The sequence below is a fragment of the Pleurodeles waltl genome, chromosome 5 (assembly GCF_031143425.1).
Source record: "Pleurodeles waltl isolate 20211129_DDA chromosome 5, aPleWal1.hap1.20221129, whole genome shotgun sequence".
Classification (NCBI taxonomy): Eukaryota; Metazoa; Chordata; class Amphibia; order Caudata; family Salamandridae; genus Pleurodeles; species Pleurodeles waltl.
The window spans coordinates 794121074-794139012 of record NC_090444.1 but is presented as its reverse complement, the minus strand read 5'-3'; the positions used below and the strand labels follow the sequence as shown (position 1 = coordinate 794139012).

The window sequence follows — 17939 nt, the reverse complement described above, 5'->3', positions numbered from 1 at the left end:
CCATCAATCCCAGGCGAAATCCTGTAGTAAGGAACTTGCTTTTCATAATTCCATCACCAAAAACGTTACTTTCTCCTAGTCAATCTGTAGTCCGAACTCAAAGTCTTCCATCCAACCAGTTGTATGCGGGTCCAAAACCTACCACACACCTAGCATGCCAACATACCCTCCACTTTACTAGGAATTGATTTTGGGGGCTCACTTCACCTTGTCCAAAGCACACTACTAAACTGTGAAAATGAAAGTCTGCACCGAGTAAAGCGCTCTCCGAATCACCACAAAGAATCCAAATTGAACAAAAACATGAGAAACAATCTGTTTGCTCTTTCCTTATGAGAAAGGGTTGGTAAAGCATCTCTTTCATGTAATACAAAAAAAATCAAAGCTGACTTTGGAATCTGGACATTATGGCTTATAGAATGCAATTCGAGTATAAAATAGTATTCCTCAAAGAATATGTCTGCAAGAGGTCTCAATGAATCCTAGTATTTCGTATTGCCTGGTTTAGATAGTCTGAGACTATATTTTGAAAATCAGGACATAAATTCCCATTTGCTCCAGTGACCAATAATCGCCTACAAAATCTCGTTTCCTAGAGTGCATGCTAGATAACTACCCTGGCTCTCATATACAAATATTGTACCATCCCATACAGCTGATTAAGTGTTGTCACCTCAACACCTCATACTCCAATTTCAGGCATATCTAAAGAGCCAACACTTCCTACTAGACACTACACACCACATACTTGCGCACGCTACATATCATCAAAACCATGTAGTCGACTAAATGCTGTCACCTGAATTGCATCTAACAAATCCATTCTTAAAAACACCCCAAAAAACGAATCTGTTAAAATATATTGCTTCTAAACTTAAAAGATATATTTGATAGACCTGCACCCATAGAACAGATTATATATTGTCTAGCAAGTGCATGCTATCCAGGCATCGTGTCAACTACAAGCATTATCGAAAGAGTGTGTGATACCACAACACATAGTGACAGGGGGTTCCCCTCATAACAGTGTACATCTGCTGCTAAACCCCTTCCACATTTGAGTTTTTACAAACTTTTGCATACAGGCACCAAAAGAATACATGTGACAGAAACCCAAAATCTAATATCATGGCAGGTGTACAGCGTTCTCATGAGAAAGGTGTAGAAGGCCTTAAGAACAGATACAAATAATGTCAACTTCCAGATGCTGAGCTGGCTACTTCAGAATCCTCGCTTAGTGTGGTCAAGCAAGGGAGTACAGCTAAATACGTCAGAAACAGTATGGACTACACAGCTATGGTTAACATGAGCAAACAAAATGGCACTTGCTAAAGCAATACAGTAATATTAAAGCAAATTCGTGTGATTTTTCATCATCTAGACCTCCCTGAAGCACAGGGATTATGTAAGACTTTGAGAGTGCTCTGCTTCTCTGGTGAAGAGTACTACATCCACCTTGACACATTTAGGAGTATTTATATAAAGTAGATGATGATCATTTCCCAGGCAGTATATTTAACCAATTGGGAGCCTTGCACAGATCAGTGATTCTGTCTGTGTTGGGAAGTGTGGCTTTGACCAAGGTTAACATTTCCAAGCCAACTTCCAAAATATCCTAGTGATACCCATTCAATTACTATTCAGCAATCTAAACTCTGACATCATAGTCCTGTTATATAATGGCAGCAAAGGAGAGTAGCCTTGGCTAAATGCCAGTTGCCCCTGACAGAGTGAGTGCTCGGTGTGGTGGCACGGAGATACACGATCTGGCAGCACAACTTAATAGGTGAATGGTTGGCTTATGTACCCCTGAATTTTCATTTCTCGAATAAGACTTAAGTACTGTACCTCTGTCTGAATCTATTATAAGTGGAATGAGACCCAGCAGCTCCCTTCCCAGTCTGATTCCAGTTGCTCGCCACTGCTAAAACAAAAAAGCACCTTAGAAAAACCACAGGAATCTCAGTGTATGAGCCAGGGAACCTTATTTGGGGTTTACTCCATTGTATGTAGGTAGTACAGCACAGCTGTGTAGACTTGAAAGGGGATAACAATGTGTTGACATCTTGTATGACTGGGGGACTATGCATACATTTAATGAAATCAAATTAATCTACAATGATAACATCAGACCAGTGATCAATATACTAGCAGGACAGTTTCTGTTGTATAGACTCTTGTTGTGCAGCCAGCTTGACATGAGCCTCGGGATAATAGAGGGTATGGAGTCACAGGAGCACTGCTGAACCAGGAGGGCACCAGTGGGAAGGCAAATAATCACTTAAACAGGGAAAGTTTAGAAATGTGGAAAAGTTATATTTCATGACGTGCATAGGATTTGGGATGTTGGGAGAAAATGGACTTACAAGGAATGGAATAAGATACTGATGGTCCTGACTAATGCATGTGATAAGGCAAGATCCAAACTGATATAATGTTATCACTTAGACCACAGATACCTGACCACGAATCGACTGACCAGAAACAATGGCTGCTGCTTGCCGTGTTGCCACAGGTTTCGTGTGATGGGTGCAGATTTCGTCCATACGGTATGAGAATGTCCAGTCATCCTGCCTTTCTGGTCATGTGTGATGATGGAAAAAGTGTCACTAATGTGCAGGATGAGAATGTCCCGACCATAGTTACTTTGCGGAGACTGTTGACTTGCCCAACAAGTGCCCCACAACTGTGCAGAATAATTGACTTAAGTTTTTCACTTGTGAAGCAGAGAACTGTCTTGGAAATCTAGGCCCAGATGTACTAAAGGATTTTACCCATTCTGTGTCTATGGGAAAAAGCTTTCGTACATATGGCCCCTAGTTTAGTAAGATTAGAGACTGAGTGAATGATCTCTGCACATGGGTACAACCGAGTGAACAGCCCTGAGACTGCTGGGTAGCTGTTTTGAACAAGGGCATTCAATGACGATTTTGGAGAATATATTGACTGGATTAGGTTCACACACAACAAACCTCCATAGAAAATAGGCCTGCCTTGTGACAAACAGAGACAGGAAATTCTGTTGAGTTTTATTTTTAAAAGCATGCACTACCAAGTTACAGATGCCCCGGATGACCATGCATTGGGTTTCTCAACCGCCACACAAAAGCGGAACAACCCTATGTTCTCGGTCTTGTACTGTGAACAAGATCTAGGTTTAATCAATAACTTAAGGAGCGATTTTGTAATCATTACATGATAAGGAGAAACCCTTTCCCTTGCAGAGGTTTGTGGGATGTCTAATGTCATTGGGTGTCCTAAATGTCGACATGACTGCGTCAATGGAGATTGTTTTATGTGTTACTCGTTTTATTTGTCTGAAAATGTCCATATAATGTATTAAAGAAATAAAGCACTGAAACAACTCTGAACAGTGTTATGTGTATTCTAATTAATAAATTAAAGGTGAATTCTCAATTTCAGCTACACATCTTTATAGTTAATATTTAAAATGCTCATGGTTAAGGATAATTTTTATCTCACATCACATTTTCTACTACCCAGAGTACATTTTTAGGTGGTACTAATCTGCTGTATGGAATACAAAATAACAATTCAAGCACCAGATCACAGTGTGATATAACCCAGAATATTCAGACTGCAATTAATTCTACAAAATACTCAGGTGTCTGCATTCTTACTTTGCACAAACAGTTCGCTTCATCAATCCTCTGGCCACATCTTCTGAAGGAATGTTGAGAATCCAGAACGGTGACTGGAAAATAAAAAATACAATAGAAGATATAATATTCTCCTTCCCAGTTGAAAGTCTGCATTAAGAATAAAAAATCACAAGCTTCTGTTCCTCGAAAAGCAATATTGCTTTTAGTGAATATATAGTTTAATTACAGTGTTGTTTGACAACAGCTACAAAATTGACCCTTAAACATCACAGATCATCAATTCACAACAATCTCACTAATCTACTCAATTGGATACTTACTTTCCAGAGCTCCGTTACAAGCAGCATTAGCTGTGAACTAGGCCTATGCATTGTTCCAATATACAGAGAGTGGGCTTGTGTCGGACCCTTGCTTATGACTGGATGGCTTGGTTGACTAGCTTGGTTGTTTCCTCTTGACTTGATGCCTTTCCTCCTTATTCTTGTCTTTGTCCCACCCAAGAGCATTTGCTTCTGTCTCTGACTGATTGAGTTATAGCTTTCCACAGCTGGTGCTAAATGCACTGACATAACTATTTTGTTGTTTTCTTTAGGTACTCCATGGGAGTGCATGTGTTTTCATTCTCTCTTCCCTGTGTTGTGTATCCCCTTTACTTTGTCCCTCCACCCCCATCTCTACCCACGTTCCTTCTCCTCCTTTCTATCTCATTAGTTGCTTCTCTTGTCCTAATTCATCCTGCTCTACTTTTTTTTATATCACTTTTTTTACAGCCTTATTTTCACTCCCTCAACTCCCTTCTTCCCACCTCAAACTCAAAGTCTGCACCACATCTGCCAATACCTCCTCCCTCACCTGCACCAGTTTGAAGCAGCTGAGTTATGGGTGATTCAGGTGAGGTGGGGGAGGACAGGAGATGTTTTCTGTTTAGAGGCCAATCATTTCTTTGATACAATCTACCAGCATCTGACCTACAAGCTCAAACGTACCCCCTCATTGGCACTGGAAAACCTCCACTTAAGAAGCTGCAGCAGAGACTACCACTGGGTCTCAAGTAATTTTACCAGATCTGTCAGGCCTGGCAAAACTCTGATCGTTAACATCGGTCACGCACCTATGCTGAATGGCCTCAGGAGGAGAACCAGGTTGTAGATATTGGTTATCTGCTTGAAACCGAGGATCAGATACATCTGCGATAGTGGATGTGCCCCTCATAACAGAGTAGGCTACGTCCAATCTTGGTCGAAAGCAGCTACAACCACATGGCAACCTGGAATCCCTCGTCAATTGTTTAATCAATAACAGCACCAAATTCTTCACTTCATCTAATTTAGGATGGAAAGAAGCCAAGTCTAGGTTGTCGTGCAGTCTCAGTGGTCTATCCGAACCCGAGGGTGGATTGATATCGACACCACCATCCATACATGTCCCAATACGTTTGTATGTAGTAGCATTGCAAAGTCCTTCATCATTTCCCAAGGGCCCGTACCGATTTGAGCATGGGATCATAGGTATTACCAAAACGTCAGGGCTCAGGGAGGACATGGAGCCTCATCCCCTACGGGAGGACCACCTGTGATACTCAATGCTATGGCCAACCCACTACAGGGTATTCGGGCTAGTTCCAACCCAGATGTTTCAGTAGTCCTTTTTAATTTAATCTCCTTTGAGGAATTAGGCTGCTGTGTTTTTTCCTTAAATATGTCTGGTATTTTTGTAATGGGGGGACCCTGTTCTAAAGGCAATGAGTTAAAATTATCTCTAAAAATAGCCTTCACTTCTTCTATTAGAATGTCTATTTCTTCCAAGGAATTACTTCCTTGATTGGCTATAAGACTTGTTATATTTTTAAGCCATTTACTAGATTTATTTGGACCACTGGCATGTATAGGAGTATCCACAGCCTTTCGTTTCCCCATCTCAAAATGGCATGATAATAAGCAACAAGAGTGAATAACCAAGTTAAATCAGTCTTAAAAGTAATGAGTTTATAACTTACTTCTTAGATAATAACAACACCCAGCCCAGCCTCTGTCAGGCAATAATGGGCGAAGACGGGCCCGTCCCGTGCTACGTGAATAAGAGGGTGCATATGAGGTTCTGTCACAAGGGTACCTGGGGGACGTAGTCCCACCCCAGGTCGAAGTTCAGGGCCCTCAAGGAATGTTATAACCAGCGTGTCCCCCGCTGCGTGAATGAGAGGTGCTTATGAGTGCAGGTCCCGTCGCAAGGGTACCTGGGGGCCAAAGTTCAGGGCCCCCAAAGGATGTTGTCACCAGCACGTCAGATAGATATATAGCTATATATAAATATATATATATGTTGTAAAACAAGGTTTCTGACTTTCATTAAGTTTCTTTTTTAAGTTAGTGTGACTGCATGTCTCTTCCCACACACTCTGCTTTGCTCTCTCTCCCTCCCACAGGTCTGCCTCGGTCCGGTGATTACAACCCCCCGCTATCCTCGGAGTAAGCTCTGTTCCTCCCACACCGGTCTTCCTACACAAGCTGCCAACCAGCGCCTCTGTAGTTTAGCCTTGTTGGGTCTTGGAAGTTTTCTAGCTGTTCCATAAGAGGCTCTTCAGCTGCCCAGCACACATTGGTGCCTCCGGCACTGGGCAACCCATTCCTCGCCAGCATCGGCCACACTCCAATAATAAATGCTGGGCCGCGGCGGGCGATCCTCAACTCCAGAGCCGGCGGCTGCAGAAGATTCAGACACTGCCCTGAGCCGCCACAGCTCTGCCCGGCCCGACGCAGAGAACAACGCGCGATTCGATGATCGTCTGTAAGAAAGGAAGAGTCTATGAAAGCTGTTTTCGTAGAATAACCAACTGCAGAGTAGCTTTACTTTGTATTTTCGCCCTATACAGGTTGCCACAGATACACATTGCATTTTTTTTTAATTTTAAGTGGTTTAATCAGTACTTAATTTTTTCTGTTTCAAGCTTTAAAACATAGCATGATGCACATTTATGTTTCAACTACTATGTTCCTTTTTTATATTGTCCATTTTCCACATTTTTTCATACTCAGGGGCTGATTTAAATGTTGGCAGATGGTGTTAGCACCATCAGCAGAGAACTTTACTCCTGCCATGGTGAGGGTAATCCGCCTGCCATAGTCACAGATGTCTGATACCCCAATGGACATCTTTTGCATTCACGGGAACTGCCATCATGGCCATGAAACAAGTTTCTCATCATTTGTTGAAGTCTAGGTAGCTCAAGGGCAGCTTACACTTAAAGCGCATGACTGTATCTCAACAGCAAATAATATACATTGGTTAATTTGAAAGCATCAGAACCAGAGTCAAAACACTTGCTACCCCTAGAATCCAACCTTTCAGATTCTATATTAGTTTATACAGTGTGAACCATTCCAGACCTAATTTTAGAAGCAAAAGTATGAATAAACAAACTCTCTAGGATTGAATGTGCTGGATCAGGCAGAGCAGGCCAATGCTTCTTAACCACCATTCTTGAAACTGCTGCTTTCGGTTAAGAAATATATCACGTCTGTGCAACATGGCTCCAATAAATGGGAAAATACACCTTGTTTGTTGTTTAGCTTCTAATATTTCCATGAAAAGGAGATGATTTTGATTCCATAGTAGGAAACGTAAATCAGATATGTAGCTAACTCTTCACAACAAAAGCAAAATGTACCTGCTCTACAGCAACCGGGCACTATGGAACAGGAAAATCTATTTCCAGTGCAATATCCAAACAAGAGATTTTTCAGATTTGTGATTGCAAAAGTGTCACCCAACACAGTGCAGCTGCCAAACATGTTGCACTTCATTGCTTGACAGTGAGGGAGCAGCAGAGAGCACCATTTCTACAGAGATAAGGCACTCTCCTCCCCACTTTCTAGTGTCGGCGTAAAATATGCTGCTGAGCGCCACAGTGCAAAGGTGTGTGCGTGACTCTAGTATAGATTTTGTACTGCAAGGATTCCCTTCCAGTACAAAATACTATGCTTAGAATAGCTTTAAACTTTTTCTTACTCTGTGTAATACAGCACACGTGCAAAGTATGAAAGGAAAGGAGAAACATTTCTCTTTTTATCACCTGCTTTAAAGTGGAGTTAATGTTTGACACAAAACCCTGTCTACTATTGTTAATAGATAGGGTTTCGCATGAAAAAAAAATGGGTAGTTGCATAGGAACTCCCATGTACCAACCCCTTGATGCTGAGTAACGCAAAGCAGTAGTTCACGCAGCTTTGGGTTACTTTTATGCAACTTTACAGAGCAAAACAAGTTTTGCACTAGAAAATAAATGACAAAGAAAAACCTTTTGCAGTTGTTTGCACCACTTTTATGATGCAAATGCAGCTCTAGATGTTTGTAAATCTGGCCCAGAGTCTTATCCTTAGTTAGGAAAGCCTCAGAATTATTTTGCTGCTGAGCCTGGCTTTACAACCATTAACACTGATGTCAAGATTGGTGCTGACAGACAGTACGGGTAACAACTTTGAAGTCAGAGGAACTGGAGAACCATAAGGGCCTTTACCAAAGATCTTCAAAAAGGCATGTTTAAATAAGAAATACTGATTAGCAGACATACTAGCATTTGGGAAAGCTAACTTTAACATGGGCTCTGATACTGGCACCATCTCAGGAGAGGAATATGTATGCTCGTTAAGCTGCTTTCAATTCAAACCATAATGTTGAAACGATCTATGATGTGCCATAATGTTATTTTTGTTGTGTCTCTGACAAATTGTTTCAAATAAGTTGTGTGATTATGTTCTGTAGGCCGTTCTCTAGAGTGAGATCTACACCATACATTTTGTTTCCCTCTCCCAAAAACATTGAAAGCACATACAGAGGAAGAAGCACCATCATGCAATCCCCATGGTCACTACAAGCACCGCAGTGGGGATCCACTGCCAACATCGGTCAATAGCATTTAAAATACTTTAGAGGTGAGAAACCTGAAAAGGCTTAAAAGTTTTGTGGAATCAGCTAGGGAAAATCCAGGTTTTTATCTTCCTCCCAAACACCAGGTGGCTTTATCCTTGCCAGCAGAGAGTTCCAGAATTTGCAGCTTGCACAGAGAAAGAGGTACTATCTATATATACATATATTTATTTAGTAGTACAGGTAGTTCTAGCACAAGTCTCGATTATAGTGTCCTGAACTTTCAGAATATCCCTTGAGCTTTTCTAAACCATTTCCATTTATGGCCTTACGGGCAATGCAGAGTATCTTAAAAATAGATCGTTTTGTGATGGGAAGCAAGTGAAGGGCTTTTAAAGAAGGAGGGTGTGGTCCAATAGGTTTATGCCTAGGAGTTGCCTTGCTGTTGCACTTTAAATTATTGTTAGGAGTGCTGTAACTGAAAGTCAGTTCACCTAATCCATTTGTGATATAATGAAGGAGGTAGTGTAATGAATAACTCTCATTCAGGAAAGTGCCCTCAATAGTAGAGTACAATATGCATGCCTACAATTCAAAGTAAAAAAATCCCCCTAGTGAATCAATGCAAATGAGGGTACTTTAGGTTATAGCAGATTTTACAAGTAATGCATTAAGAAGTATTTAACCCTACCCATTATTAAGGTTTATAAGTCGGACAGAGTTCAGCGTCCTCATACCAAACCAAAATACGGGCTGTATGTTTAGGTGTGACATATCAAGGCCAGGAATGAAGGAATGACAACTAGAATTATGGTATACAATATTTAGAGGGACAGGGAGATTGATGGTCCAGTGTACAGCCTCCCAAATAATTATACTGACACACAAGAATACACTGTTCCAGAAAGGAAAGAAAATCCACCAGGCACTTCTCTATCAAGAAGCAAATGCCCTCACACATCCTATTGGACGTCATGCTTCATCATAGAGCTTGCTCCTCGTCAGAATGGCGCTGCAATGTTCGATGGGCACCCCACAAAGGGGGCTCCTTGCCGGAGATCTGTTACTGATATTCTGTGCCGTGGGGTAAGATGTAGGATAGAATTCCAACGTATTCCAATTCCAGCCCAATGCAGCTAATTGTGCACCAGCGTAGTGGAACAGGGCAGGAATATGCCATATCTCATAGACATGGTGCATTCCTGCCCTTTTCTTTTGATGCAAGGCAGTGCAGCAAGAAGCGCTGCCCAGTGCCAATATATTGTAAATGAGGCCCCAAGTGTGCAACAGGCATTCTGTGACTAAAACCTCCTCCTTATAAAGGATCATACAAAATATGATAAACTTGCAGAATTCCATTCATAACACAACTTATAATATTTATGATAGGACATAATTGTAAAGTTAAATTTACTAATTCAATTGTCCACAAACATTTGTGGATAATTCTGAAGCTATACTGAAACAATGTGCTTGGTCTGGCCTTTGTAGATACTATATGCATTTTATTAAACTCTCGTAACTGAGCATACTTTAATGTAAAATCATTGTAAGAGAAATATTAAAACCAATTCCATTTAAGATTTAGAAATTATGAAGGAACCATTACAAAGTATACTGTAGATAAAGTGTTGGAAATTTAGCATAACTGGTTAAGAAGGATGAAAAAATAAATTCTGAGCCTGTATGCAATAATTTGTCAGCAAGTCAGTTACAATTTCATATTCAGTACAAAACGTTTTCAGTAAGGTTGAGCCTTCCTTACGTTTATTTGGTAGTGCCAACATGTCTCACTAGTGCTAGTGTACTTTTTATGGACAATACCAGTACTACTAGCAAGAGCTGCAATACCTGTAATGGCACAGCTTAAACATTTTTAGTGGGTCTGCTGATTCTGTACTGCACATTACCAAGACTTTATTGCTGGATTGAAATATTTTTAATGGGAAAACTTCTAAAACCTATTCACTGTAAGATGTTGATACTTCCATGGACCATACCAACACTTCTGTGCTTTTAATTACCCAGATACTAATTAAGAAAAGTTAGTATTAATTGTAAGTTATGTCATGTTGGATGCTATTTGTAAAGCAAATGCCTCCCATATTCATGCCTTTCTAATTTTGTGGCTCATATTGTTCTTTTTCTCCATGTGTATTTTTACATGTCACTGCTGTCTCAATACCCCCTGGTGTGCACGAGTCTGTGACTTGCTCTTCATGTCTCTCTAAGTTAGTGTGACTTTCTGCACCTATCTGATTTATGATTTCTCTTATCATTTTTCACAATCTTCCTGTCTACTTTCGTGTCTGCGTGTATTGATGTACGTCTGCAGCTTCCCACATTTGTCTGTTTGCATGTCTTCCTATGTCAGCCTTCCCCAATCTCATGTCTGTGATTTCCTCTATCCACGGTCCCTCTGTTTCTGTCTTCTGTGGCTGAATGCTATCCATCCGAAAAATCAAGTTCTTTTGCCAGATATTTTTTTAATGTTCAATTAAGGGCGGGCATGCAATGTCCAGGAACAGTGGAAGGCTGTGCAGAGTACACTTCTACTGTAGCAGAGCGCCTCAAATTAAAATATGTGTGCAAGACCAGTAGTGACTGCATTAGAAAAACTGGAATGTCACAGGAAATTGGAAAGTAGCAGCACAAATAAAAGGGGACATAAAGCGGCCTGCTCTGACTGCAAAATGTTATATCTAGTGCAGAAGCGACATTTAAAGATTATAAACCCAGGGGTCCAGGTGCAAAAGTCAGTAGTATTTTACAGACACATAGAATTACATATATATATAACTTGTTTTTGTGTAAAATATGAATTATGCTATGCGTCTCAATGCACAACCTGCTTAGGTTTATCACATTCTCAATTGACATACTAGACCTATAAACACTTCACATTTTTAAGAGAATTCCGCATTTATAACTAGTAGTTGGCAACATCACAGATTGTGGAAATCGGTCTAGATTGAGAAATGTATTTTGTCATCAAACTGAAAATAGTCTTCATGTGGCGCTATAAATGGTGCGCTTGTCATCCACTTGTTGAACATCTGTCTCTCAATTACGCTGATTTTCTTCCAACAGTAGAAGGACGTTAAAGACATACTTTGCTGAAAATGTTTATTTCTCCCTTTACGCTTGAATAATGTACTTACAGTTATGCTACTGAGGTTCACTAAAAGCCATTTCTTGTGTACTAACTGTGCCTTCATTTAGAGGTTGCAAAGATCAGCCTTACACATAAGCCCACTTCCATCTCCCCCCCCACAACTATATCCCGGTCCTGCAGGGGTTAGCCCTGAGTAGCTTGCAGCCTCACATACCCTGGTGCCAGGGTGTGAAATAGGCCGAGATGGAACTGGAAAGGTCAAGCTGTCGTCCTTTGTTATGCTGAACCGGGAAGAACACCCATTCACACCTGATCCTCAGCTGCGGTCATAACAACAGAGCCTCTCCCCTACTATATCAACCTGAGTTTGGGGGAAGGCTCCAACAGATGATGAGGCTCAGTAAAGGAGTTATTATCATTTTAAGAAAAAAAAACTCTCTGCGATGGTATATGAAAGTGTGTTCTCATATGTCATATTTCTTTCCTTGCATGTCTATAGTTAGCAGAGAGCTAGCATAGACAGACATACAGGGGAAACATACTTCTATTCCCACACTTATACAACCTGCATTTGAGCACCTTTGTCTGCTTCGAAATCCAGTGTAATTATAGACTTCTAACTGTAAGGCAGTTTAGGAATATAAATAAGTTTACATCTCTAATTTAAATAGACATCCCTGGTGAAAGGTAGCTTGTTTGATGTCGACTCAGTTAATAAAAACAATGCTACTTTTGCACACGCATTAGTGAGAGGCTATATTTTTCATTAAATGCTTTAAAAATGTCTCCTTGGCATTGGATTCTAGAAATCCTCCCCTTGCTTTACTAGGAAGATTAGCGCTTAAACGCAAAACTTAAATTATCTTATCAAATCATGATTTCAGTTTGAAGTTTGTATCTTTGCTTTTGGCATTACAATTATGGGGCCCGAGGCCGCAGAATGCAATAAAAGATTAATGTTGACACTTAGGGCCAGATGTAGGAAGGGTTTTGCGCCTCGCAAACGGCGAAAAGTGCCATTTGCGAGGCGCAAAAGCCCTTACGCGATGCAGAAACACATTTTGCGAGTCGGTACCGACTCGCAAAATGTGTTTCCGACTCGCAAATAGGAAGGGGTGTTCCCTTCCTATTTACGATTCGCACCGCGATGTAGAGTTGATTTGTGACCGAGAAATCGGTCGCAAATCAACTCGCAGTTACCATCCACTTCAAGTGGATGGTAACTCATTCGCAAACGGGAAGGGGTCCCCATGGGACCCCTTCCCCTTTGTGAATGCTCACAAAATTATTTTTTCAGAGCAGGCAGTGGTCCTGTGGACCACTGCCTACTCTGAAAAAAACCAAAACAAAAAGGTTTCGGTATTTTTTCTATTTGCAGCTCGTTTTCCTTTAAGGAAAACGGGCTGCAAAGAGAAAAAAAAACTGCTTTATTGAAAAGCAGTCACGGACATGGTGGTCTGCTGTCTCCAGCAGGCCACCATCCCCGTGAGTGCCTAGACTCGCTATGGGGTCGCAAACTGCGACCCACCTCATAAATATTTATGAGGTGGGACTTTGCGACCCCATAGCGAGTCGCAGAAGGTGTCTGAGACACCTTTCTGCATCGCGAATTGCGAGTTGCAATTTGCGAGTCGCTATGACTCGCAAATTGCAAGTCCCAATTTGTCACTTACCTACATCTGGACCTTAATATCTTGATCACTGTATGTATGTGTGCCCGAATCCTGCAGAGCATCGAGTGCAAACAGGAGCCGTAGTAAGTTGTAATACATGCAAGTGTGTATGTATGTATGTATGTATGCAGGTATTTATTTAGTGCAAGCATAGTCAGAAGTAATGACTTTGGGCCTAATTTAGATGTGAGGGAGGGGTTTACTCCATCACATACGTGACAGATATCCTGTCCACTGTATTATGATCAGATTATAGTCTATGGAGAAAACGTTATTCTGCTCTTTCACTTGGCGTTGAAGTAACGTTATCTGGAGCTGCAAGGTGGCTGACCTCAAGGTCAATTGTTCCCACTACCCATGCTTTTAAATCACCGCAGAACGAAAAACAAAAGTTAAAACATAAACGTGCCCTAGCACAGCCTCTGAATCCAACCCATCCCAGAGGATAGAGAGCAGCAGGAGGCAGAGGTGTGGGAGGGCGGGGAGTTGGGGGCCTTGCCAGTAATTCAATTTAGGTAGAGATGGTATACGATTAAACTGTTGTCTGACTTTAAACACATGCACTCATATGGAGTGGGGGACAAAGGTAAAAGATGCAGCATGGAGCAGTCGCCTTTGAAGCTGGGGAACCAGGTTTGAGTCCCAGCGGAAGGTTCAACATACACAAAAAAACGTGCAGTCGACAAGCAAGCTGCATGACAACGAAACAAGTAGCTTGAGTAAGGCAAATTAAATCTGCAACAGGACAAAGTGCTTGGTCCAAGCTACACAGAATCAAAAACACACAATAACAAACAGGAAATAACATGCCCAAACCAAAGAGTGACAAGCAGAAGAACAAATGGAAATTTGGAGGCGGGCTGTAAGCTCCTTTGAAGACATTTCTTTAAGGCCATAAGACTTCACAAGCACAGCACAAGAACTGTGCAGACGAAACCTAAAAAAAAATTCTTCTAAAGTAAACTATCTACAACTTCTTCAAAGGTCATGAATTAAATTCCTACAAATTAAAAAATGTGCATCTTACCTTCTCAGGATTTTCTGGCTGGCTACTGAACTGTCCGCCATAAATGGAGAGTAAGGATGTTATTTCCTACAACAAACACAAAGCACAACAAACAAGATAACTTCAACTACAATATCCTTCTGAGGCTTTTAAGTTACACTCAATATTTCATATATAAAGAGTAGGAGGCCAATAACTTGGTCACCATCTCTCTCAAACCCAAACAAACTTAGCATTGGTTAGAAGTGGTTGAAACACTGGGAATGCCTCTAGGTGTGGAATGAACAAGGTTTAACTCCTTTGTCTACTTCACTAGAGATTCTGAGTATTTTGGATTCCCTTTCACTAGAAGGCAGCAGCTAAGTATGCCTGAAAGCATTGTGCTAATTTACTCAAGGGGGGCCTACTTCGTCCTCTGTTTAAGGGGACACCTCAGGGAAGCTAACAGCTGGTACACAAATTGCGGCACATTGATGCTGTAGTATGGAGGGCCCTCTATACTATCCCTACAGGTATGGAGGCTTCTAGCTTTATTCACTTAACATGTGTGGAACTTTGAATACAAATGTGTCATTTGTTTTGTAGCACACATTAGTATGCTTTATTTGTTGTGTTAGCTAGCACATATACATACATAGACCTTTAGGATGGCTTCAATATGTGTAACTGCCTAGCTGTCTTCGGCACAAATATCATGATTTAAGAACCATTCAGTATTTAAACAGGAGTTTTCAAATGTATTTACATTGTCATATGCCACTGCTCCCTGAAAGACAACCTATAAAATGCCACTAATTTACAGTTGGGGAAAGCACAGTCCACTGAATTACATATTCAACTGTACCTGTGAACCTCTCTGTTGGAAAATGGACCTCTCTGAAGGGTCACCCCAAAGTTTTTGCCTTCCTCCTACTCTTTTTATACCTAATTGTTGTTGGCTTTACGACTCTGGACACTTTACCACTGCTAACCGGCGCTGCCAGCCATTGCAAGGCCTGTGTGTGCAGTTTCAGTGCCACTTTGACTTAGCATTTAAAACTACTTGCCAAGCCTTAAACTCCCCTTTTTCCATAAAAGTTACCACTAGGTAACCCATAGGGCAGGGTAGTATGTAATTAAAAGCCAGGACATATACCTTTGTGTTTTACATGTGCTGGTAGGGGAAACTCACAAATTCATTTTCCATTATTGTGAGGCCTGCGCCTCTCAGAGGCCAGCATTACAACTGCCGGTATATACTTTTAAGTGGTAAATTCTGATCTGAAAGAAGAGGCCCTGTCATGTTTTGTAGGGCCAGGATGGTAGTAGAAAATCCTGCTTACTGGTGAAGTTGGATTTAATATTATTATTTTAGAAATGCCACTTTTAGAAGGTGGGCATTTTCTGCACTTACTGCCATCTGTGCCTTACAGCCTGTCTCCAATCTACGTCTGGTCTGTGCTGGTCGACAGCTCCCCTTGAGCATTCCACCCAGACAGTCATAAGCACAGGACACTCAGTCACATTTGCATTCATCTGCATACTGATTGGGTCTCCCTGGGCAGGAAGGGTGGAGGGGCTCTCTCTTACACTTCAAAGGCAGTGGCCTGCCCTCACACAAAGGACTGATAACCCCCCACAGGGATCTTGGCAGACAGGACCAGGATGAAAGGGGAGCTTGTGCACTTCAAAACCACTATTTGAGGTTTCTCCCACTTCAAAGGCCCTTTTGGGTACATATACTGTGTCTCTGACCCCACCAAATTAGACACTTCTGGATCTACACCTGGACTGCCTCGCTGCCCAAAGGACTCATCTGGACAGCTTTGATGAGAAGGACTGCTGCCCTGCTTGTTGCCCTGCTGCCTGCTGGCCTCAGATTCTGCTGGAAGGGCAAACCCTCTGCCTTCCCGACACATGCTCTCTAAGGGTTTATATTGAGCTTGGGATGGAGGCAAGTGAAGCAACACAAAACAGGGTGGGGTGAGCAGTTGAGATCTTAGAGCCCGTGCACCAGCGAAGCCCTAAAAATATTTGCTATGTTAAAAAAAATGGTACCTGCAAGCATTATAAGCCACGTGAGAACAGTCTGAATGAGTGGCAAAAACTAGGATCTGTGACCACTTCAACCTTCACACTTATCCTGGTTCATCAATGGGAAAAACGAGCTGAAGTGTTTAAAAAGCTGCAGTGTATAGCTTAGTATGCAGGACTTTATATCACTTCAAGTTCAAATGTCATTAAACATAATAGCACATCAGTCACAAATCGTCCTATGCAAAGTCATCCTTCAGCCACTGATTTTGAGAGAAGAGAATCAGCAGTTTTATGAGACAATTTTGTGCATTCTGGTTTTCTACAGACACATGGACTATCCCTCTAGTTCCCTCTCTCCCTGTCTGCCATCATGGCTGAGTATTGATTTAAGTTCCCAGTGGCATCAAAACACACCAGCAGGAGCAGGGTGTCTTTTTTTTCTTTTTTAAGTCAATGGCAGGAGGTCTTTATTATTGCCCTAAATGTGTCTGGATGATACAGAAACCAGCACAAGACCATATATAATGAAGCCTCCCCATGCCACCTGACCATCCACATAGAAATAACAAGCATTTGCAATGCAATGGGTCTCGCATTTGCTCAAGTTAGAACTATGAGCATTGTAAATTCCTAACTGGACTTTTCTTGCCACATAAACTAAAAATGAAAAGTAAAACAGTTGACAGAAGCAAGTAAATTCAAAGTGCCACTGCTTGCCATGAGCGTGAGCTCAAGAGTTATTGGCTCCCTGCGTGAATGTCTAGAAAGGATCACGGCTGAGATGAAAGGCAAACCGGAGGAGGGGCCATCACATGCTGTAACAGGAGGAAGAGTGACGTAGTGTGATGGCCAACAATAATGTTCACTTAGTGAAATTGCCTGGGAGGGAACACACAAAGAAGGGACATTTCAGAAAATGCACCAATAAAAATGAAGCATTTGAGACAAGCACAACAAAGAAGGAATAGCAAGAGTGGGTGTGGTTAAAAGCCCACAGAGAGATTACAACAGGCCAGAGCGATTGCGCGCTCGACCCTAAAAACAGGACTATAGTGATAAAAACAAATGGAGCTATAATTAACCACTTCGCTGCCAGGCCTTTTCCCCCCTCAGGTGCCAAGCATTTTTTGGGGTATTTGAGGCAGTTCGCGCTTAGGCACTCATAACTTTTTGTCCACATAAGCTACCCATCGCAAATGTGCGTCCTTTTTTTTCCAATATCATAGGGATTCTAGAGGTACCAAGACTTTGTGAGTTCCCCTGAAGGAGACCAAGAAATTAGCCAAAATACAGCGAATTTTTTTTTTTTTTTTTTTAAATAGGAAAAAAAGGGCTGCAGAAGAAGCCTTGTGTTTTTTTCCCTGAAAATGGCATTAGCAAAGGATTTAAGGTGCTAAAATCACCATCTTCCCAGCTTTCAGGAACAGGCAAACTTAAGTCATAAAACCCCATTTTTCAACACAATTTGGCATTTTACTGGGACATACCCCATTTTTTTTATTTGTTGTGCTTTCAGCCTCCTTTCAGTTAGTGACAGAAATGGGTGTGTGTTGGAAAATGGGTTTGGCAAGGGCAGGTAAGTACCTACACTTAGCAATGGGCCACTAACCTCCACTTAGGTCCAGTTAGGTCTCAGTAAATTA

At 41.5% G+C, this 17939-nt stretch overlaps 1 protein-coding gene across 3 annotated transcripts in view; it reads right to left on the bottom strand.

Moving 5' to 3' along the window:
• The window catches only part of TRMT11 (tRNA methyltransferase 11 homolog), a 255548-nt gene that overhangs the window by 225120 nt on the left and 12489 nt on the right, over positions 1-17939 (bottom strand). For all 3 annotated transcript variants that reach the window (XM_069234817.1, XM_069234818.1, XM_069234819.1), the window contains exons 2-3: positions 14302-14367; positions 3642-3715 (exon numbers count right to left, since the gene is read on the bottom strand). In XM_069234817.1, coding sequence (XP_069090918.1) covers positions 3642-3715; positions 14302-14367 — 140 coding nt within the window. The remainder of the gene's footprint in view (positions 1-3641; positions 3716-14301; positions 14368-17939) is intronic.